This window comes from Apis cerana, linkage group LG4 (assembly GCF_029169275.1).
Source record: "Apis cerana isolate GH-2021 linkage group LG4, AcerK_1.0, whole genome shotgun sequence".
NCBI classification, from domain to species: domain Eukaryota; kingdom Metazoa; phylum Arthropoda; class Insecta; order Hymenoptera; family Apidae; genus Apis; species Apis cerana.
The window spans coordinates 12,044,325-12,067,123 of record NC_083855.1 but is presented as its reverse complement, the minus strand read 5'-3'; the positions used below and the strand labels follow the sequence as shown (position 1 = coordinate 12,067,123).

The window sequence follows — 22,799 nt, the reverse complement described above, 5'->3', positions numbered from 1 at the left end:
TAATGATAATAATAATAATGATAATGATAATAATGATAATAATAATAATAATGATAAGGATGGAATCAAAACCGAAATGATGATTACCTAGCTTGCTTAACGGCCGACGAGGTGTTAGTGGCTGAATTTGTACACATCGAGCTGCTCCTACGGTGTTAGAAAAAAAAACAAACACGACATTGGATTATATAACACGACAGTTGAAAGTGAAAAGAAGCGGTTAAAAAAACGCGACCGTGTAAAAATAAAATGAGTATGTGTATGTGTGTGTACAATAAGCTTGTAGCTGTGAAACCAAGAGAAAAAAAAAACGCGGGAAAATCGAAGGTGAACGCGTCGATGCAGATACGTTCACGATCGATCGCAACGTTTTTGGTTAAAAATTCGTTGGCAAGCTACGTTGCTACGTTCTAAACGGAAGGTAAATAATAGATAAAAGTAGGAAGAAAAACAATATACACTTGTGGTTTGCGCATGCAAAGAGACACACGGACACACAACGCAAAGAGGTGCAAAGAGAAAAGAAAAGAAGAGAAGAGAGTTACATTCGGTGTTAATAAAAGTGGGGGAAGAAAAGTTGGGTCCATACCCGGTAGAATCGGTAGAAACAGTCGAGTGGTTGCTTTGCGTAGAATGAGTGGAAATATTGCTGGTCGTCGATTGTGGGGATTTAATATCCGTGCCCACGTACACGGGGATCCTCGAGCGGCTAAACATCACCCATCACCAGTCCAATTAATCCAGTGTTTGTTAATCGATACGAATCGTGGCGCGGATTCTTTCTATCGCGCGTCCCTTTCCATTAAGACGAATGATAATAATAAACCGATATTCTTACTTGCTTTTGGCGAGGAAAAAGAAAAAAAGAAAACGAAAGGAAAAAGAAAGGAAAACGAGAAAAATTAATTCACCTTCACCATTGCCGCGAGCATTGAACATTGAAATCAGGCGTTTTCCAACCCCTCTTTTAAAAGAAATTTTGCCAAAAGTTTATATCTATTAAGATTGGAAAGCACCTGGGCTTAAGATGAATTTTGGAAGAATGACGGATTAGATGATGGACCAACCTTGCCGCGAGCGAAAAGCTAAAGCCAAATCCCCTGCCAATTTTACTACCCTCATCAATTTCGATAATTCGTTAATTCAGTTTACCTGATCGGTGTGCCGACACCAGTCAGGGTTGGAATGCTCGAAGCTCTATGGATCGTGCCAAACCTAAAAAAATGTTATTAACCAAATTTATGTTAATCGTCGTTATTTAACCGACACGTGAGAACCAGATGGTTAATCAGGCGTGGTTCTAAGATTCTAAAAATAAATAAATAAAAAATATATATATATAAAATATATATATATTTTTTCCTCGCGAGTTTCGTTCGAAAAAGAAGAAGTAGAAGAAGAAAAAAAAGATAAAGAAACAAAAAAAAGAAAAAGAAAATAAACAAGGATGATCAAAAATGCCGGGGAAACGAAATATTTCATCTCTTCATCAGCACACGGGAGGGACAATCATCGATCCATTCCAAGGATCATCCACGGACGGATAATTACGAAAATGCATGTTTAAGTTAATACGTACATTGATGCTCCGTTTGTATCTTATGATCGAACCGATGCGGCAAAAAAAAATCAACTTTCTTCTTTTATTTTTGGACAAGATGCGAGTTAGTCGTACGCAGATAATCTCAATGAAAAAGTTCTCTTTTTCTCGGATGCTATAAACGCACACATCGAGAGTGCGAGGTTGCTATTTAGAAATTAAGGCGTTACGTTACCTGGATGGGACACCACTCGCGGGGCTAACAAGCCCTGTTGGTGTTCGGGGCCGCGAACTCGACCCGTTCACAGGCGTTCCAAGCCGTTTTCCTGAAACGCTGTTGTGCCTGCTCGATGTAGGAGTGTTTCCCGTCGTGCTCACCGCCGTTCTTCGCGGAATACGGCTAACGTTCGTCGACTCGTCTTTGAGAAGAAAAGAAAAAATATATTTATAAAAATAATTCGCGGTTTTTGTTTTTGTTTTGCTCGGTCGAACAAAACAAAGACGATTAAACTTCACTTTGCCTTAACGATTTAAGTTTAATGGAGCGCGCTATATATAACGAGAATATCGATCGAGCCATTTCACGGTTTGGTCGAGCGTTCATCGTCGCTTACAATGTTTTCGTAGAATTATTATCGCTATTTGAAGCGTCTAGCGAATCATTTTTTGCGATGTTAGCAAAACTTTCATCGATAATATTCTTTTTCATGAAATTTTTAAGAGTAACATTTTTCTAACATTCTAATAATTTTAATTCTGTTCGCTCAACGCGCTTCCAGAACCCGTATATTTTTGAGCGCTCTAAAAAAGTATACCATACATATATACACTTTTTAACTCGCGTTTATAAAGTGTTCTTAAATATTACTATATATATTTCTTACACATCTATTTATTATGTATGCTTTTCTACATTTTGACTATTATTTATCATATAAATAAAATTAAATCAATTATTATTTACTTTACAAACTCGAATAATGAGTACGATATTTTTAATTTATGCAATAAAATCTTGAATTTATTGGAAAAACAAAAAGGGAAAAAAACTTATTCGCATGTCTAATATATTTTTTCTTGTGAAGTTACGTTAGAATAATAGAGACAAAAGTGGCCGAACGGCGGAATTTTCATTTTATCTTTTTAAGTCGCATAAACTTTTTATCGTAAGCAGCTGCAATTCTAGAATTACGTTAATTTCATTTTCACTATTTTCAACATCTTTAATCATTTTCTATTTCTCTTAGTATAGTTAAACCTACACATATAATATATATATATATATATACTGAATTAGCATCGATCCAAGGATGGTCAAAGAACGAAATTCACGTATGTTGAAATCGCTTACCAGTGCTGTCCAACGACTGAGTGGATCCATATCGACTCGGTGGCTTGCTTCCTTGTCGGGACGCCGGTCTACTTCCGGGCCTGCTGGTGGGTCTGGACGCTGGTCTCGAAGCCGGTCTCGAGGATGGCCGGCTACCTCCTATATAAACAAATTTACCAAGAATTCGCTCGTCATTACTTCCCTATATATTATTAATAAATGAATAATGCTTAAAGAATATTGAAACATCATTAAGAAATGTCGTTTACCAGGTGTCATTGTGCTTCTGTACGGTGTGCTCGATTTCCTTGCCGAGGCAATCTTGAAGGAACTCTCGTTGTCGCTCAGGCTATCCGGCGTGCCGGCGCTGAGCGAGGAGCGGGATGCCCGCGATTGTCCCATTGGAACGCTTCGCGCACTTCGCTCCCTCACCTACGCGACATAAAATCGAGCTCTGGTAAACGAACACGGTGGATGACGACGACGATAACGACGAAGACGACGACGATGATGATGATGCGTTCTACTTCAGAGGAGGTAGAGTAGTGACGCGAACGGATAGAGAGAAAGAGAAAGAGAAAGAAAGAGAGAGAGAGAGTGGTGTTAGTTGAAACGTTGACGTCGAATCGCGAGGCGGAAGGAAATTCGATCGATTTCGTTTCTTCACCGAGACGAAGGAATTTTGCACGCTCGAGAGCCGACTCTCAATTCGTAGTTCGAATAATATTTATTATTGAATAACCGCATTGAGAAAATTCATTTTCATATAAAATTAGGAGGGAAATAATTTTTTCGAATTAATTCTATTTTTTTAAAGAGTTTTACAGATCAGAGAAAATATCTTGCGAATTTTTTAATAAATATTTAAATCTCGATTTTGTAACGGATATGAATCTGGAAAAATTCGTTTATTTTAATTTAAATCGTTATAAAATTTTTGTAAATTAAACGATTCAACATCGATAAGAGTCAATTACGCATGAAAAGTAGAAAATTTCTACTTTTTTTTTACCGCCATATTTGGTTCGCAAAACTCGCCACCTAGCGGATACTAGCTACTGATATTCATTTTAAGGTATCTTCTATTATGATGCATTTCCATCGTTGCTCAATCCATTATATTTTTGAGAAATAAGGAATCGATCTTTCGGTCGACACGCGCTATGTCCTTTTTTTATTTTATAATTTTCATAATTTACTTCCATTATTCGTACCATTGTGCGGCAACTCGAGCGATTCACTGTTAGATTTCTTTTAATTCAACCGGATCAAATACCTTCTTTATTTCTTTACTGCACGAAGTATATAAAATCATTTTTACCTGTAATCACACTCGTCATTGCAAAATCATCTCGACTGAAAGAGTCGTCGAGCGCAAAGAATTAATTTAAAACAAAAAAATCGTTCCTTCAGCGTCGCGTGGATCCCACGTATTCTTTGCAGGAAGAATAATCCTTTGCGACGAAAATCTTTTTTTTTTCTTTTCTTTTCATTTTCCGCTCGGTCGTTCGTTTGCAACCTTTCAACACCACCGTGAATTTTTCGTGAATTTAGAAACCGATCGATTTGTCGAAGGAAATAATGTTCGGAGAGAAAGAGAAAGAAAGAGAGAGAGAGAGAGAGAGAGAGAGAGAGAGAGAGAGAGAGAGAGAAAAGAAACGGAAAAAAAAAGATCACGGATGACAGATTGTTCGACGCAGAGAATAAATATTCTTACACCGAGGATGGAGAGAGAGAGACAGAGAGATAGAGAGAAAAGAGATGCATGCAAACTTACCAGAGGAAGTTGGGACAGATATAGTAGCTTATGATGATTCGAAGTATCTCCGATCAACGCCACTATGCACGCACCAATAATACAGCAATACAGGAGAGATCGTTATGCACAATATCGAGTAATTTTCTTACAGTTCACCCGTAAATACTAATCCGCGAATACGCGAAAACTATTATTTATATATATATATCATATCGTTTCTCCAACGTTCGGCACTCCCGACCTTCGATCCGGGAACAATTGATCGAATATTGTGATAAAATCCAGATAGAATCCAGTAGCAAGCACCTCCGTCGAACAAGTCGAGGATACCGATCGTTCCCGGGGATTGCAACGGTTGCTCGTCCTTCGATAGAGGGAGGGAAGGATAGGAGTTGTTCGAGAGGCATCATTCGTTCGATAGGAGATAAATAAATTCGAGAAGAAGTGACGGCAAAATCAGGCGTGGACGAGCGTGTGGATGAAACGAGAAACTAAAGAGAGGAAAAAATAAAGAAATAGATCGAACCCCCCTCCCCCCGTGCGAATTATTCGAGAACGAAAATTATGTTTCTACCGCGTTCGACATGCGCATTTTATATAGTATGGGCACGCGCTTATACACGTCTCGCGTGTGTATAGAAACGGAACGAAAGAAACTAAACTACACCAATTCTAACGCATGCATAGATATTCCTCCGAGTTTTGAAGCTTTGATGGTATGAGTCGAGGAGTGGGGATGAGGGGCGGGCTAAATAACGATCATCGTCGCGATAATCGCGAACGTGTTTTGTCACGGTTTTTGCAACGGTGGCGACGGCAGCAGCGCATAATTCGAAGGTAAAGAGTGAGAGAAAGAGAGAAAATAAACGGTATGAGATATGAACGGTCGTTAAGATCGTGAACAACGTTTCCATTGGTCGTGATGCTATGCAAAGGGAGGGGGTACACACGTGACAAGCGCACAACTCTACAGAGTGAGTGAGAGAAAGAGAGAGAAAAATCACCCAAAAAAAAAACATTAAAAAAGGAAGGAAAGATAATATAACGAAGAAGAGAAAAGAAAACTGATGGTGATGGAGAAAATAAAATAAAAAAAAAAAAAAAAGAAGAAGAAATGGTTAAATCGATACAACGGTATCGATACAAACACGCGTGTCACATCACACCATCGGCAGCAGAAAATAAAAACAGTAGACAGAGTTTTTTTTCTTTTTTTCTTATTTACCCAATGATAAGAGGGGGCGTGCATGTGGAGGGGATACGAGCACGGGAGGTCCTCCTTTTGCCTCAAACTCTCAAAAATCGGCGTCAGCTGGCTCATAAACTCCTCCGCTACACCATAAACGAAAAGTTTAGGAATACACCGGTCTTATTGTTGCGAGATTACCGTTTTTTTTTTTTTATGTTTTTTCTTTTTTTTTTTGATCCACGATCGAACGAACGTACGAAGCTTTCGATCCTCCCGACACGCTCGATCGAAAGTTCCACCAACGTTCGCTCCTTCTATCAATAACATCGATAACAAAATCAGAGATCGACGACGGCTACGATCTTTCGAGCCGTCGGATTCGAAAGATTCGATCGTACGACGATAAATAATAGAGAGATAAATTTAAAAAAAAACAGAGGGAAACAAACGATAAGAAATATATATATAAAAAAAGAGAAAGAAAAAAAAAAAGAAGAAGAAATAGAATCTCGTGAAATCGCATCTCCTGAGGTGAGCTACTCTGCAATTCCCTTGGGCGGGGGCCCGAAGCGCCCGTCGGAAGGGATTCGATTTCCGATTCGTTGCACGACCCGTTGAATCTCGAAACGTGAATTTCGAAGGCGCATTCATCGCAGCGTGGCTGCTAGTGGGATCACAGTTGGAGGACATTCGGCGGAAAACTGAAAATCCAAGAGGGATCTTTTCGAACTGGATCCGTGATGATGGACGGAGAGGGAAGGGGAATGATCGAAAGCGCACTACCTCGAAGGTGCATTGGCTGGGCTGTATATATATATTATATATACATAGTATGTATGTATATATAAGGTAGCTCTATGGTGCGGCGATTGCTACCGTATCGAAAGCATGGCATGCTCGCATGCGAGGATTGAAAAAAATAAATAAATACGAGAAATAAAAAAATACGAATTTCCACAGGATCGAAAAGAAAAAAACGAAATAATAACCTCTGATTTCTTTCAGAGTCGGATCAGGCGGTTACTTACCTTAATACGAGTGACTGGAGATCGGATTGAGTTAGCCGAAAGACCAGAGAGAAAGAGAAAGAGAGAGAGAGAAGACCGGACAAAGCGAAGAAAAGTCAGAGAGAGAGAGAGAGAGAGAGAGAGAGAGAGAGAGAGAGAGAGAGAGAGAGACGAAAGGATGCGTGCGATCGATATCGAGAACCAAGGAAACTTCGAAAACGTGATTTCCTCGTGGTGCATCGATCGGCTTTCCGGCGGCTGAACGGATCAACGAACGATCCAGTATTTGCGTCTATATTTTCCTCGAATCGATCCTGGCGTGATTCGAGGCACGCGACACGATGGACAGAAAGAGAGTTTTCAGAACGAAGCCTCGTTCACGCGGATATTAAAAAACTGTGGATCGAATCAACGTATCTAATCTCCTAATAATTGTAAAAAAAAAAAATTTCACTCGTATCTACGTGAAAGAGGCCTCCAAGTTTTGATCCCTAGGATCGATCCCCTAATCTCGTATCACGAGAGATTCGCAGCAGATTCTTTTGGAATCTCGATAATACGATAAATAAATCATATAAGATCGATCGAAGGGAAGGAGAAGAATGGTGACACACACATTCGTTACCTTGGTGATAGGTCCGGCACTCGCGGATGAGATATGGGTACGCTGCAATGTGGAGGTAGGGCTCGGCTTCGATCTGAACGCCGTCATTGTCTGGCTGACCCCGTCCGCCAATATGAATTGCTCTCGCAGCTCGATATTCGTTCTTCCCTTGGCTACAGTGTGTTGCGTGCACGCAAGTTAGAAGGAAAGCCGTTACGGGACATGTATTGCGGGGTGGCGAAATAATAAGGGCGGGGGGCGAAGGGCGCATGGGCAAAGTAATGTTTTTTTTATATATATATGTGTATATATATATATATACATAGACAAAGAGAGAGAAAGAAAAAGAGAAAGAGAGCGTAGAATAAAAAAAGAGGTAACGATGATATGATACAGAGAGTGTAATTAATGGATAGCCGAGAGAAATAGCAGAGGAAACATAGTGTAAATCAGAGCGATCAGAGATATACAAGAATATATAAAGCGATCAAAGATATACAAGAATATGTATAGAGCGACGTTATATATCGAATATGATCATGCGCGTTATCAGTAGCGTTGGATCAAAGAATTTAACAATTTTTTATCGTTTTATCGTAGTAAGGTATTGTGTTATCGTGCAAAGAGAAGATTGAAGTAGAAAGAGAGAGAAAGAGAGAGAGAGAGTAGAGAATGGTATCATTATACAGTAGTAATAGCGAAGGTTAAATAGCGATTAACGGAGAGGCAATGATAGCAGCGCACGCGGTATGTCATGTGCGAGTGTACAATGGAACAAAAAAAGAAAAAAAAGTACAGTGTTGTATTATATTCCGATGATAGAGAGAGATGGATAATTAAAAGGTAAGTAGAATCACGATATAATAAATGTCGAAGAATATTTTCTTTTTCTTTTTTTAAAAAACCGCTTTCATTTCGTTCGGATCGATCCAACTATGGTTCCCCTTATTTTAGCAGCTATTCTCGTGATGTGAAAAATGATCCGACAGATGGCATGCGAGTCGCGACGACGTCGAAAGTCAACTATTCGACTCGTTTAAAAACTCAACTGTCAAATTATCGTCCATCTCTATCACGTTTTCCGATTAATATAATGAGAGTCGAGTTTCGACGACGCCGTTTAAGTAAGAGATTGAACGAAATGTCTCGTTACACGCGAGTAAAAAAGAAAATCGACACGACCGTCATGAAATGGATCTCGTTCATCTTTTGCCGTGTGATGAAAGGAGGAAAGTGACTCGTGAAATGAAAGGTTAGACGATATACTATAATTTAATTCAATCGATTAATTGTCAAGTAAATGTAAAAAAAATCTACGCGAGCTCCTTTTTTCAAAAGATTCTCTGTTAGAACGACTCGAAACAATTTGTCTTGCATGCCAGTATTTAATTAATACACACGCGAAAACAAACTAACAGATACACAAGAAAAAACTTGGAACTCGTTGCGGGAAAGCAAACGTACGTAACACATGTACAAAAAAAGACACGTACCATGCAGGATATAACGTTTATTTCGTGGCCAGTACGAGGTAACGAGATAGAAACTTTTACGAAAATTTTTCGCAATTTGTTTTCTCGCGGAAAAAGAAGAAAGAGAAAGGGAGAGAGAGAGAAAGAAGAATAGAGAGAAAGAAAAACACAACGCACGGGCCACGAATTGCAATTATTCCCATATAAAAAGATTCTCACCGAGCGGACACCAACCCTCGTGTTGTTCCGGTTTGTTAGGGTCCGGTATCGGCATTAGAAAAACTTGACGAGTTAATTACGATTTGAGGACTTGAACTGGTCCATTTATTAATTTATTTAATATAAAATATTACGAAGGCATGCAATATTTAATAAACTCGATGCGTGATTGAAAAATGTACACGTAATAATAATATCGGATAATAAGGTCGAGATAAAATTGTGCTTAATAAATGATGAGATGATTTCGATGGAGAGCGGAGACGGACAATTGTTATTCGATCGAGGGGAGGCGAGGGGAATTGGCAGAGGATGATATTCGGTTCACGTTAGTAAACTGAAACGTACATGACTAATGACAAGCGAGTCTCCCTGAATTACGAAAATTCACATTCACGATCGTTATGACATATAACCGAACGATCGAGTTCCACGAACTTGCTTTGCAAAACAAGGATGATACAACGGAATGGCTAACTGGGCAAAAATTGTAATAATAATAATAATAATAATAAAAAAAAACAAAGAAATTTAAAAATTAATTCGTGGAACGATGATTCGTTCGTAATAGTTGTGGGGGTTAATGATCAAGCTAAAACGAAAATCTAGCGAGTACTTAGGTAAAAAATATTACACGCGAAGAGGAGGTTGCAACTAACGAGCACACGCTTTCTTCTTCTGCTCGTATATACACGTATACACGTTGTTAAAATACTCGTCTAGAGTATTACGGTTAATGATTAGTCACGCTCACACTTTATACCTCAGGAGCTGAGATCGTACACGTATACTAAATGTAGGTGAATGTATATATATATGTATATTTTATGTATATATACATATATATATATATATATCACCAACAAAAATGCGACGCAATGAAGAGAAAATGAATGATCACGCGAGAAAGAGAGTCGATGAGGGTTCGTTAGTGAGACAATTTGATGAATGAAATTTTTTTTTTTCTTTTAGTTTTAATTTCCAATGATCGCGATAATACGAGATGTTTATAACCGAGGCAGCGGAAAGCGATTGAATTGCATTTCTTTCCCTTCTCTTTGGTTTTTAGTTAACGGAGCAAAACGTAAATAACAAAACTCAAGGTAAGAAGCATATGTTAACGTTAGTAAAGATATCTCACTCAAATCAAGAAAAACAAAAAACAAACGATTAATTCAATCCCACACGCGTTGCTTAGTCGGTAAAGAAAATATAAAACGCGTTTAGCTGCCTCATTGGATGGGGACAAGGGGTTGGGGGACGGTGAAATTTCATTTTTTTTTTTTCTTTTTTAAATCGAGAACCGGTCCATTAATATCGCATATAATAAATAATTCAAACAGGGAAGACGAAACGGAACGGTCGAGGGAAAAATTTAAAGATGTACTAATTGTTACGGTAAAAAAAAAAGTCATTCAAAATTGGACTAATTTCGAACTCATCGATTCCGACGGAATTATCATATATATATTATATATGTATAGAACGACGGTAACGGAATAGAGAGAAAGAAAATTAGATAGAATAAATGGATGGAACACTTACCGCGGCAAGGATCATTTTTTAATAAAAATTCGTCCAAAGCTACCCAACCACCACCGACTCGTACCATTACGGTCGATCGTAGAATTCGTACCAATCGCAACTTTTGACTGTCTCCGAACTGTAACGCGAAAGAAAAATATTGAAATTAAAATAACGAACAATAAAAAAATATATATATATACATAACGTTCGATAATCGTAAAATGAAAATCAATTTTCAGATATATCTGTATACCCTATATTTTCCTTCGCCAACTTGGAACACGCGGAATTTCTGTCGGCAAGTACAGAGCATCACCAATCGTTTCACTTCATCGTGGATCTTATCCGTATCGTTGTACGTCCTACGTTCTTCCCAATCTGGTCTCAAAGCTGCGATGAACTCCTTCCAATCTATTAATCCTTCGCCATGTTGGTCAAACAGATCCGCGACTGCTCCCATTTCTAACCTCGAAGTCTCAAATTCTACATATAAATAGATTGTATCAATTTAATTTGTTCAATTTTGTTCAATTTAAAGATTTTCAATCATTAAATTTACAAGAAAGTAAAGTTAAAAACAGTGAACTCACTGGTATTCATGATTCCTTGGATGAAATCCTCGCGTGGGATCAGACCGTCGTTGTTCTTATCCATCTTTCTGAAGAGATCCGTTAGCCTTGACTTCTTGTGATTCATGAACTTTAGGAACTGAAGTAACGAACGAAGAAAAAAAGAAATGGTTAATTTGGATAAAAATTAACGGAAGATTAAAAAATAACAACGATCTTTATCGCCCTTACCCTCTTACGCCAATCTTCCCAACTGAAGTTCGCGACTCGGTCCAATTCCTGTATGTAATTATATTTATCCTGTAGACGGCGTTGACGTTCCCAGGCCAACATCCAAACGTGTCTCCATCTGTCCCACAAAAGTTTCACTCTCGGGCTACGGAACTCGGGTTCGGCGCCTTTGCTATACATCGAACAAAAAATTGCGTCAACACGTTTTCGCTTTTTCCCATTATACGAGAATGAGATGTTACGTATAAACAAAGCATGAGAGGCGAAGAAAGTGTATGAACGATAAAAAAAAAAAGAAAATATATTATAAATCGCTAGAAACTATTCTTGTCGTAACGTAAATAATTTCACGAAACTTTAACGAATGAAAGAAAGATTCGAAACAGAGACAAAGAGAGAAAGGGAAAGAAAGAACAAACGATGAATTCACCAATGGAAGTAAATTGAATCGTAAGTGAGTTGAACGCGATCGATAAAACTGTAAAGAAAGATAAACGAAAGAAAGAAGTATTAAATGGGATTAAAAGCGAAGCACTGATTAGAAAGAGTGGAAATAAGGATGTGGATGTGACGAACCTTCCTTTAGGTGGGAAGCGTGGGCCGATGTGCGGCAACGAATCGGGCGTTCTCTCACGACCTGGGCTGGCTCGGCTAAACAGGAACATGCGTCACATCACTCGACAACTTCTCTACCGGATACTCGCGGAACTAAACGAAATCGTGCATCGAAATCGATCGTGCGTCAATCATCGATCGATCCTCGAATTTTCTCGTCGAGCAAACGGGAAAACAGGGGGAAAGGAAAGCAGAATAGGCTGCGAATTATAGATTATACGAAATCTATTCCAACGTAATAATTACACATATCGTACGTATATATTATAGCAGCCTATTCTCGTAAAGTTTTGGTACGCGCTTCGACTTTGTTCGTTTCATTCAAATTTAAAGATACACGCTATATATCACATAACCATGCTGCCACTACGAAACGAAACAATCGACCAGATTTTATTTTTTTTCTCCCCGTTTTACTCGCCTGAACGCACCTTTCCGTCGATTCCAACTGTCCCCTCGTGCGTGGACGCCTGCACTTGACTCGTTAACAGAAAATCTTTCACGCAGACAGAGAAATTAAAAGAAAAAAAAAAAAAAACATAAATAAATATACAATTGAAAGAAGAAGAAGAGTATCAAACACATGCACGGGCAAGTGTAACTTTTCAAACGACAAAGCGTACGCAAACGAAAAACAAACGAAAAAAAAAAAAGGAAGAGAGTTATTCGATTCGGTTATTTAAATCGATATCGAGAGAAGCTGATCGGCGAGTATCGTTTTTTCTTTTCTCTTTTTTTTTTTTTCCTTTTTTGCTTTTCATCTACCTCGAACGAGCAGTTGACATCGAACGAGCGCGATCCTTGGCGCGAGCTTGATGAGTTCGATCTCGCTAAAAAATTGGAACTAAAAAAAAAAAAAACAAAAAAAAAAAAGAAGGGAAGAAACGTGAACGTACGTTGGCGCGGGCGACTTAGCCTTCGTTATCTTCTTCGTGTCTTTCGCGGATTTGATCTGCCTGGCTTTGCACACGCGATCGACCTCGTCCTGTCTACGACTCGTGCTCTCCATGAACTCCCTGTGCTCCCCGATCAACATTTCCAGAGTGGCTTTGTCGTCCGGCAGTGGCTCGGCCTCGAGCGTGTTCAGGGTGTTCTCCAACCCCTCCAACCACGACAACAACTCCTCCAAAAGATTGTCGAGGTCCTGAGAGGGTAAGAAATGAAATGAAAGCGTTCGACCGGGGAAGAAAATAAAACAGAGGGAATTAATTTAATACCTGAAGTCCGCGCATGTGATTCTCCAGCCTCTGATTCCTTTGCTGCGCCCAGGTGGACACCTCCTCCCATCTCGATTGAATGATCGTTATCCAGTGTTTGATGACCAGAGCGCCGTCCGGATGCGCCTTGGCGAGGATCGTATGCGCCAGCTCCAACGTCTGCTCCTTCTCCACCTCTTTCGCCCTCAACTCCCGCAAGAACTTCTCGTGCTCCATCAGCTGGTTCCTGCTCTCCTGCTCGTCCTCGGGCAGCTGTCCAGCGAATCTCAGCTTCATCTCGGCGTCGCTCAGCCACTCGAGAAGCACGTGGACAGCCTTGTGCAAGCGTTCCGCCTCCCTGAGGGCCGCCTCCAGGCGGCCAGTCTTGTCCGAGGACAATCTGGTCACGGTGTCCCAGAGGTCGTTCAACTCGGCCAGCTGAGAGCCGATCGCGGCCGCGTCGTCCTGCGTCGCCTTGTCGAGGAGCTCGCGGCCCGTTCTGATCACGGACTCCATCTGGGTGGCTCTCGATTCGAGATCCTTCTCGAACGTTTTGTGCTGCTCGACCAAGTTCATCACTGTGTCGAGGTCGCCGAAAAGCGGCCCCGTGTTGGCCAACTGCTTCTCCGACTTGACCAGCCACTCGAGCAACGCCTGCACCGCGTCCTTGAACTGTCCCGAGAACAGCAACGCTTCCTCGAGCTTCCTCTGCCTGTCCACGCATTTGCCGCACACGGTCGTCCACTTGTTCTTCAGCTCGTTCAACAGCTCCTTCAACGCGAGCTCGTCGCTCTTCGGCGCCTTGTCCTTCAACGACTTGCCGTTCTTCATCGCGGTGTCGTACGCGCCCTGCTTCGCGCTGAGCGCCTTCTGCAGCTCCCTGTGCTTGTTCAGTCTCGCCTTGATCTTCTCCGGGTCGTTGCCGCCCAGCCCAGCCCCCTCCCCCGCCACCTCGTCCAAGATCCTCTCAGTTTCGTCGAGCCAATTCATCAGACCGGACCAAGCGTCGTGGAACTCCCTCGCCTCCTTGTAACCGTGATCCAGCGCCCTGGTCCTCTCCGCCGACTTCGAGACGACCCTCTCCCACCTGTGCTGCACGCTTATCAACAAGTTTTTGATCAGGATCACGTCCTGCTTCTGGGAGAAATACTTCAAATGGGTCCCCTTCTTGTCGAGGTTGAGCATCGTCTCGCGGTGCGTGCCCACGTCCTTCTGGAACGCTTTGTGCTCCTCTATCTGGCCGAGGATCGTCTCCATCACCCTCGAGACGGGTTTCAAATTCATGAGTATCTTCTCGGCGTTGGTCAGCCAGTCGACGAAAACTTGGAGGGCGTCGTGGAACTCGGTCGCCTCCCTCAGGGCGATCTCGAGCTTGATCTTCTTGTCGTTGGCGCGCGCTGTCACGTTGTCCCATCGTTGCTTCAACGTCTTCAAATTGTGGCTCAGTCCCCCGGCGCTGCTCGAATCGGCGCGCTTCAGATACTCCTGGCCCTGCTGAAGAACGGTCTCGACCTTGCCTCGACTCTGCTCCAACTCGTTGTACACCTCCATGAAACGCTCCAACTGTTCGGTGGCCGTTTCCGGTAACCCGCCGACCGGCTTCGAGGCGACGATGGTGTTGTCCACGTCGCCCAGCCACGACAACAGATCCTGGATCTCGGCCGTGAACGACTGCGCCTCCCTCAGCGCGTCCTCCAGTTCCCGTTGACGGTCGGCCGCGCGTTGCAGCAGGTCGCGCCAACGGCGATTCAACGTGCCCAGCTTCTCAGCGGTCGTCGAAGCCTCGGCCGTTCCCTTCCCGTCCTCGATCAATTGCCTGCCCGCGTCGTTCAACGTGTCCACGCTCGTCTGATGCGCCTGGATATCGTTCACCAACACCTTCAGCTTGGCCAGCTCCACCTCTATCACCTGAGGATCCCCAGCGACCGCCTTCAAGTTGTCCAACGTGTCGTCCGTCTTCTCGATCCACACCAACAGCTCGTCCAACGCGTGTTGGAACTGGCCGAGGCGGAGCAACGCGTTCTCCAGCAACCTCTGCCTCTCCACCAGGCCCCGAAGCAATCCGTCCCATCGTTTGTTCACCGCGCCCAACGGCTCTTTTATGGCAGCCGCTTGCTCCGACGACGTCCTCTCCGTCAATTCGGCGGCTTGTCTGCAATCGTGGCGGGGAAATAAATCTCGTGACTCTCTCTCGTCATTCCTCGTCGGCGTCCAAGAACCGTATTATTGTCGTCGTTGTACTCACAGCAGTCGTGTGAGAAAGCGTGTTTAATATTCCACGATATCTACTTGGGAGAGGATCGATACGGGGGAATTACTGGGCAAGGAATTACTCCACAGTCGTCGAGGTCTCTGCAAGATCTTCTATAAAAAATTATTCGATTCGCTTTCGCGTATGGAAAGGGACCTCGAAGGGAATAGAGTGATTCCTCGAGAACGATAATAATAAAAAAAAAAGGAACGCGATTATCAAATTCAACGTTCACCGATGGAAAAAAGTTATAATAGGAGCGAGAAACGCATTCTCGTTTCCACCGTGGTGTTTGTCGCGCGTATTAATCCGATTGCGTCAGAGAGAGGCAATAAAACGAGGATTATTAAGATTTAATAATTTTATAAACGTATATAATTTTGAGTATTCGAATTATAGCTCTTCCACTATTGCTTCGGATAATTTCGTAATTGAAATAAAACGTTAAAACGATTTTTACGATTTTAAATATTCGAATTGTTATAGCTGTTCTGCTACTGCGCGGCACGTGGTGTCAACGAAGCGTGAAAAATGAAGATAAGACGGTCCAAGCGAAGGACCCCTCTTGCCCCTGTGCCGTCCGTCGCGAGACTTTTTTCCAACGGTGAACTATATATACCTACGTGTACAATACGTGTAAGTAGAACAGGCACGTCACGAGCCAGGCAACAGCCAAGGCAGACATGCAGGGCAAGATATGTACAATACGTTCGCCGACCAAACACTGTTCGAGTTCCAACGGACAATGTTAAAGGAAATCCAACTCATTCGATCTTAACTGGATGATGTGTTACGGATATATTATACAATTAAAGAGGGGGGGGTATGGGGTATATAACCCGTGGCATTCCAGTAATCTGGATCTATTATATATATGTACGTAAATATATATATATATATACTCGAAGGTTACAAATCGAGGGCAATAATAACAAGAGTGTAAGCCATGCTCTAACTACATACTGTTACAACAACAGAGAGAGAGGTTGACTTGCCTTGTCAGACTCCTATGCGTTCAGGAAACACCGGCGCGGAAAAAACAAAAATTGGGATTAGAATCTCGTTGTTTAGACACGTGGAGAGAAAGAGAGACCGAAGGGGGGGAGGGGAGGCTTTCGCACAAAGACGGAAGATCGACGCGAACAGACTAATTAAAGTAGAGCGGACGAGCAAAATCTTGGTGATCGATTAAAATCAATGGTTGGCGTATAATCTCGCGGAAATTATTACAATTATACACTGCAATTATATATTTTCCTCGACTCGGCAAATTCGGCAAAGGGAGGGCGGAATTAAATTCCGACGAGTTCGCGGATAAAAAGAAATGGAAGAGGATCGATTACCTGTTGAGAGCCTCGACCTTGACCATGTGAGGATCTACTTCCGCTTTGAAATTGGCCAATTGTTTGATCTGTTTCTTAACCTCGTCGATGTCGCTCCCGAGGGGGCCCATGCGGGCGAATTTCTCCTCGGCCTCCTCCAAAAACTCGAGAAGGTTCTGCAACGTCTCGTGGAACTCCATAGCTTTCTCCATCGCGTCGATCAGGTTCTCCTCCCGCCTCGCGTACAAAGCGGTCACGTTGTCCCACGCCTGGTCCAAGTCCTCGATGTGCTTCCTCACCTCCGGCTTGTCCGGCTCGCCGCACAGGCCCATCAACTCGTGGCCGGAGGCGCGCACCTGCTCCACGTCCGGCTTCGTCTGATCGATCTCGTGCCTGATCTCCTGCAGGGCGACCTGCTGCTGCTGTATGGCGGCCGGCTGGGCGGCGGGCGGCGCTTGGCCTGCCAGGGCGTCCTGCAACTCTCGCAGAGTGGACATCACCCCGTTCAACTCGGACCAGAATTTCTCCGCGATTTGGAGGGCATCGTCGAGGGTGTGGCTTCGATCGGTGGTCGACTTTTGCACGTCAGCCCACAACTTGTTCAACTTCTCCAACTTTCGTTTGATGTCCTTGACGGCCGGATCGGCCCTGTTCCCGGCCTTGCTGATCACGTCGTCGGCCGCCCTCTTCACGGCCGCGTACGCCTCGGATCTCTGCGCCAGCTCGTCGATCAGGGCCGAGTTCTCCTCCATCTGATCCCTCAACCTGCCCGGATGGGCGCTGATCGGCTCGGCCCCGTTCACTTGGTCGGCCGTAGACGAAAGGGCGCGCAGCATTCCCTCCAGCTTGTCGGAGAACTGCGACGATTCCTGAAGCGCTTGCTCCAACGTTTGCTGCCTGCTTCGAAGCTCCGCCCTGAGGGCCGCGTATCGGGCCGTGTCCGCTTCCAGGATGTCCTGTATCTTCATCCCCTCCTCCTCGTTGCACAGTTTTATCAATGCCTCGCCGGTCTTGTTCAACTTCTCGACCAACGGCTTGTGCTCGTTTATGCTCTGCACGAGGAGCTCGTTCTTGTCCTGTTGGGCGACGATCAGGTCGGGCCTGAGCGCGGGCATTGGAAGCATGGCGACCTGCTGCTCCGCCTCCTCCAGCCAGCTCACCAAGCCGACGTGGGTGTCGCGCAGATGCTCGGCCAACGGCAGCGCCTGCTCCAAAGCGCCGAGCCTGTCCGCCGACAGACCCGACACGATCTCCATCGTCTCCCTCAGGTCCTCCATGTTCTCCCTGATCGTCGAGGTGTCCTCGTGCCGGCTGTTCTCCCGGATCACCTTCTTCGCCGTCGAGATCACGTCCCTGACGCGCCCCTTCTGGCTCGAGATGTCGTCGTTGAGCGCCTTGTGCTCCTTCAACTGGACCCTGATGATCTCCGGCTCGCTGCTGGGCGGCTCGGCCTCCCTCAACTGATTGTCCACCTCGCGGAACCACTCCAACAGGTCGTCTATGTCCCCTATCACCTCGAGGGAGCGCTGCTTGCTCAGCTGTATCCTCTCCGCCTTCCGTTGAATTTGCTCGGCTATGGCGTCGAACCTTCTGTTGTCCCTCGTGACCAGCGCCTCGACCGTGGCTGCCCCCTCGCCCGGCGACAGCTGGGCCAACTGGGGGCCCACGGCGTTTATCTTGTCGAGGACGGGCCTGTACTCGGATATCTCCATCTCGAGGCGCACTATCTCGTCCTCGCGCGGCTCGGCCGACTGCAGGGCGGACTCGGCCCCCTGCATCCAGTCCATCAGCCGATTGTGATTGTCGTGGAACTGCTGGACGAGGGGCAACGACTCCTGGGCGTGTTTCAACAGGTCGGAGCCCCGGCTGACCAGGTCGTTGAAGCGCCGCTGCAACGAGTCGAGCTTGTCCTTGAGCTGCAGCGCCTCGTCGCTCGATATGTGCTTCATCAGCTCGAGGCCCGCGTCCGTCGTGCTGTCCACCTCGGTCTGGCGGCTCGACACCTCCTCGGTCAGATCGGCCAGGTCCTCCATCTGTTGGAGCAGCTTCTCCGTGTGCACCGCCAACACCCTGTACTTGGCCAATCTGATCTCCATCCCCTCCATCCACGCTTGAAGCTCCTGGTAGCTGAGCACCAGGTGGCGCAACCCTTGCCTCGACCGTTGGAGCAAGCCGCCGAGCGCCTCGGAACGCTCGACCAACGCCGCGTACCTGTCGGCCGCGTCTTGGAGCTTGTCGGCCAACGCGGCGGCCTCGTCCTCCCCGACCAGCGCCATCAGTTGGCTGGCTATCTCGGTCAGCTCGCTGAAGTCGGGCTTCCTCGAGAGGATGTCCTCGTGGAGGGCGTCGTGCTCGGCCACCCGCTGCTGGATCTTCTCCTCGTCGGTCGGCACGAGTTCCATGTCCCTCACCCGCTTCTCCGTCTTGTCCAGCCAGATCGAGAGCGGGACCAGCTTGTCCTGGAACTGCTTCGCGACCCCCATCGCTTGCTCCAGCGCCTCCATCCTCTCTGCCGCGCTCTCCGTCAGATTGTCGAACCTGCCCACCAGTTCCTTCAACTGCTTCTCGATCGTCTTGCGCTCCTTGGGGTCCGCCCCGCCAGCCACCTCCTGGCCCATGTTGTACAACGAGGACATCGAGTTTTGCCTGTCCATCAGCATCTTCTTGAGGAACTTCTGGCCCTGCAGCTGCGCCTTGATCACCTTGTAGTCCGAGGAGGGGGGCTTCTGATTCGAGACCATCTCCTCGGTGTCGGCCAGCCACTTCTGCAGACCGTCCAACGCCTCCTGGAACTTGCCCGACTGCAGCAGTCCCACGTCCAACCTGCGGTCCCGCTCGTTCAGCTTCTCCTTCAGCTCGTTCCACCTCTCGTTCATCCTGTCCAAGTCCCTCTCGATGTTGGCCGTGCTCACGTCGCGGCCCGCCGTCTGGATCAACGCCTGCCCGGCCCCGTTGCAATCGTCCACGGACCGCGCCAGCGGCTCTATCCTCTCCCCCTTCAGCAGCCTGAAGTCCTCCTGTTGCGCCTTTATCGACTCGACCTCGGAGCCAACGGGTTTCAGCCGCCTCACCCGCTCGCTCGCCTCCTCGATCCCCGCCATCACGCTCCCGTGCGCCCGATGGAACTCTTGCAACTTGTCCAGGGTGGCCGAGAGCTCGTGGTGGCGGTCGCGCGACCGCTCGTCCAGCCTGCCCACCTGTCGCTTCAGCTGCTCCACCTGGTCCCCGACCGCCGCGCACTCGGCCGACACGCCGTAGTCGACCAAGCGCTCGCCCAACCTCTCCAAACTCGAGACCTCCTCGTACAAGCGGCCCACCCTGCCCATCGCCTTCCCCGCCTCCTCCATCTGCGCCCTCAGCGCCTTCACCTCCCTGCTCGACGCCCTCATCGAGTCCAACTCCTTCTCCACCACGGCCACCTGCTGCCCTATCGCCTTGGCTCGCTCGTAGAACTGGCCCACAGCCGTGGCCGCGCTCTCCAGCCTGTTGTACCTCTCCTCCAGCCTCGACCTCAGGTCGTTAGCCCGCTGGGCCAGCTCGTCTGCCTCGTCTCGGAGGTGGGAGGCGTCGTCCACCTGCTCGCCGCCCGCGTTCACGAGGTCCAGGGAGCGCAGCAGCGCCTCCAGGCTCGACCTCACGCTCTCCACCAAACGCTCGTTGGCCAGCATCTCCTTGTTCAACGCCTTCACCCTCGCCAACTGCTCCTCCACCTGTTTCGGCTCCGCCGCGGTCGCCTCGGACACCGCTCGGTTCACCTTCGGCTCCATCTCCCTCAGCCAGCCCCTCGCCTTCTCCACGCACTCCCGGTAGTCCCTCTGCCTGCCTCCCACCCCCGACAGCTTGTCGGAGAGCAGGTTGGCGCGGGCGAGCAGGTCCTTGTAGCGGGAGGAGACGAGGCTCACCTCGCCTCGGACGGCGGACGCCTCGCAGGGGGTCGACTCCTTGGCGGGCAGCGGCTGGGGGAGGCCCGCGCGGAACTCGTTCAACGCGTGGAGGAACTCTTTCCCCTCGTCCACGAACTTTTGCGCGGCCATTGTGATGAAGCGGAGATCCGCCTGGTGCGCTATCACGTCGCTGATGAAGTCGCGCGTCGAATCCGTGCTCGCGTGCAGCCTGTTCAGGTCGGACAACGAGTGCTCCTTCTTCTCCAGAATCCTTCTCGCACCCTCCAGCCAGTGAGAGAACGTCGACAACTCGTTCCTGGGGAATTTGTTATTTATTCGTTTCTACTTCTGACCTCTTCGCGTGATCTTATAGAGAGGGAATGTAAGGTGGATATATCGAGCTCTTTTTTCGAACAGATTTTATTGAGAATAATTATTTCTATTCGTTGGAGAGAAAAACGACAAAACGATACGAATAGAAAAATACGGTATATCGCGCGAAACAACGATAGACTCTTTAATATCTCTTAGCGAATAGAAATAATTTCGTTATTCAATAACGAAGAAGTATATCTTGATCTAACGCCCCAATGACGTGTTCTCGCGTTCGTTCTATTATTCTTATTCTCCTTCTCGATAGAAATAATTCGAAAAATTCGATCCAGAGTGCGTTATTTCATTTATAAGATCATAGCTTAGGAGTCTGTTCTCGAAGCGATAGATTTAAAGAATATAATCGAGCACGAACAAACATGGTGGTCGAGAGTCCGCCATTGGAGAGGTTAAAGGAACGAGAGAGAAATAATTCGAAATGGACACTAACTTGAACTTGACCAATTCGTCCCTGGCGGCGTTCAACCGTTTCACCATTCTCTCGGTGCGATCCGAGGCTTTGTCGAACCTCGTCTTCAGGGATCGGCCGTTCTTCTCCAGCGTGGACACCTCCTCGCTGGACAACACGTTGCCACCCGTCAGAACCACTTGACGGATCTGATCGAGGCAGGAGGAGACCGGCCTCGAGTGCGCTTCCAAGTCCACTTTGATCTTCTATATAAACATATAAAACGATTCTATACATATATAACAATTGATCCAGGACGAATTAATCAATTGAATTTAATTAGTAAACGACCTGGAATTTCTTTTTGGACAATGTTCAGAAATTTGTGGAATAAATCATAGTTTTATACCAATTACAATTGAATCAACGTCATTGAAATATTTTTTAGATAAACAAAATAATTAAGTAATAAAAAAATAACGTTAATTTGTCAAACTAAAATAAATTTTTATAAATGATCGGAATTTTAAGAGTTGATCTTTTAAATCAAATATAGTATAATTTAACACTTTCAATGAAATTTAATTCCTCGAGTAATACCTATAAAATGATTCATAACTTATTTTCTATATTTATTAATTTTTAATTTATTCGTTATATTAATAAATTCATTTTTAATTAGAATTAATTTAAGAAATAACAAAATTAAAAAGATGAAATTGACGTTGATAAATTTGTTTGAAATATTTCTGATCCATCTTCTAATAACTATTATACATTATACATTTTCCAAGAATCGCAAATATATATCGATAACGTAGAATTTTTGCAATTCCGAATCTACGTTCGATTTTACGCTTACGTTCATAGCGGTTATCTGATTTCGAAGCTCCTCGATATCCTCCTTCGCGTTCTCCTGGTTGGCCAACTGCTCCTCCACCTCGGATATCCATTTCAGCAATTTCGCGGACGTTTCGTCGCACAGCTTGTACTTCTCCTCGACCGCTTGCTACGATAATTTGCAACAGAAAAGAAGGGGAAAACTTGCAATTTGGTAGGCGAAGGGCCGATGGTTCTTTTGATCGTTTTAAATAATTCTTAATTCTTAACGTGCTCTCTTAACGAGTTATTATACGAGAAAAGGTAGCATATACATGTATAAAAAAAAAAAAAACCGCCGTCTTACCAGGGGCGGTCGGTCTGTGGAGGAACAATGGTGGTCAGTCAAAAAGAAAGAAAAAAAAAAAATAAATAAATAAATAAATAAACGAAACGAAACGAAATAAGCTTATAAAAAACAACG

General features: G+C 45.3%; 1 protein-coding gene across 50 annotated transcripts in view; it reads right to left on the bottom strand.

Annotated features, from left to right (window-relative positions):
* LOC107993914 (microtubule-actin cross-linking factor 1) overlaps positions 1-22,799 on the bottom strand; it is a 75,165-nt gene that overhangs the window by 2,469 nt on the left and 49,897 nt on the right. For 19 of the 50 annotated variants that reach the window (XM_062074321.1, XM_062074324.1, XM_062074330.1 and 16 more), the window contains 19 exons: positions 22,359-22,505; positions 21,539-21,762; positions 16,853-21,031; positions 16,505-16,516; positions 13,280-15,410; positions 12,959-13,206; positions 12,024-12,098; positions 11,448-11,619; positions 11,238-11,355; positions 10,901-11,130; positions 10,666-10,783; positions 9,121-9,183; positions 7,451-7,602; positions 3,140-3,302; positions 2,892-3,029; positions 1,776-1,959; positions 1,153-1,215; positions 590-709; positions 88-147 (listed from right to left, as the gene is read on the bottom strand). In XM_062074321.1, the coding sequence (XP_061930305.1) occupies positions 88-147; positions 590-709; positions 1,153-1,215; positions 1,776-1,959; positions 2,892-3,029; positions 3,140-3,302; positions 7,451-7,602; positions 9,121-9,183; positions 10,666-10,783; positions 10,901-11,130; positions 11,238-11,355; positions 11,448-11,619; positions 12,024-12,098; positions 12,959-13,206; positions 13,280-15,410; positions 16,505-16,516; positions 16,853-21,031; positions 21,539-21,762; positions 22,359-22,505 (8,597 nt within the window). Of the gene's footprint in view, positions 1-87; positions 148-589; positions 710-1,152; positions 1,216-1,775; positions 1,960-2,891; positions 3,030-3,139; positions 3,303-4,647; positions 4,710-5,854; positions 5,962-7,450; positions 7,603-9,120; positions 9,184-10,665; positions 10,784-10,900; positions 11,131-11,237; positions 11,356-11,447; positions 11,620-12,023; positions 12,099-12,958; positions 13,207-13,279; positions 15,411-16,504; positions 16,517-16,852; positions 21,032-21,538; positions 21,763-22,358; positions 22,506-22,799 lie in introns of all 50 variants that reach the window. The other 31 variants (XM_062074305.1, XM_062074312.1, XM_062074307.1 and 28 more) reach the window with 31 other exon arrangements.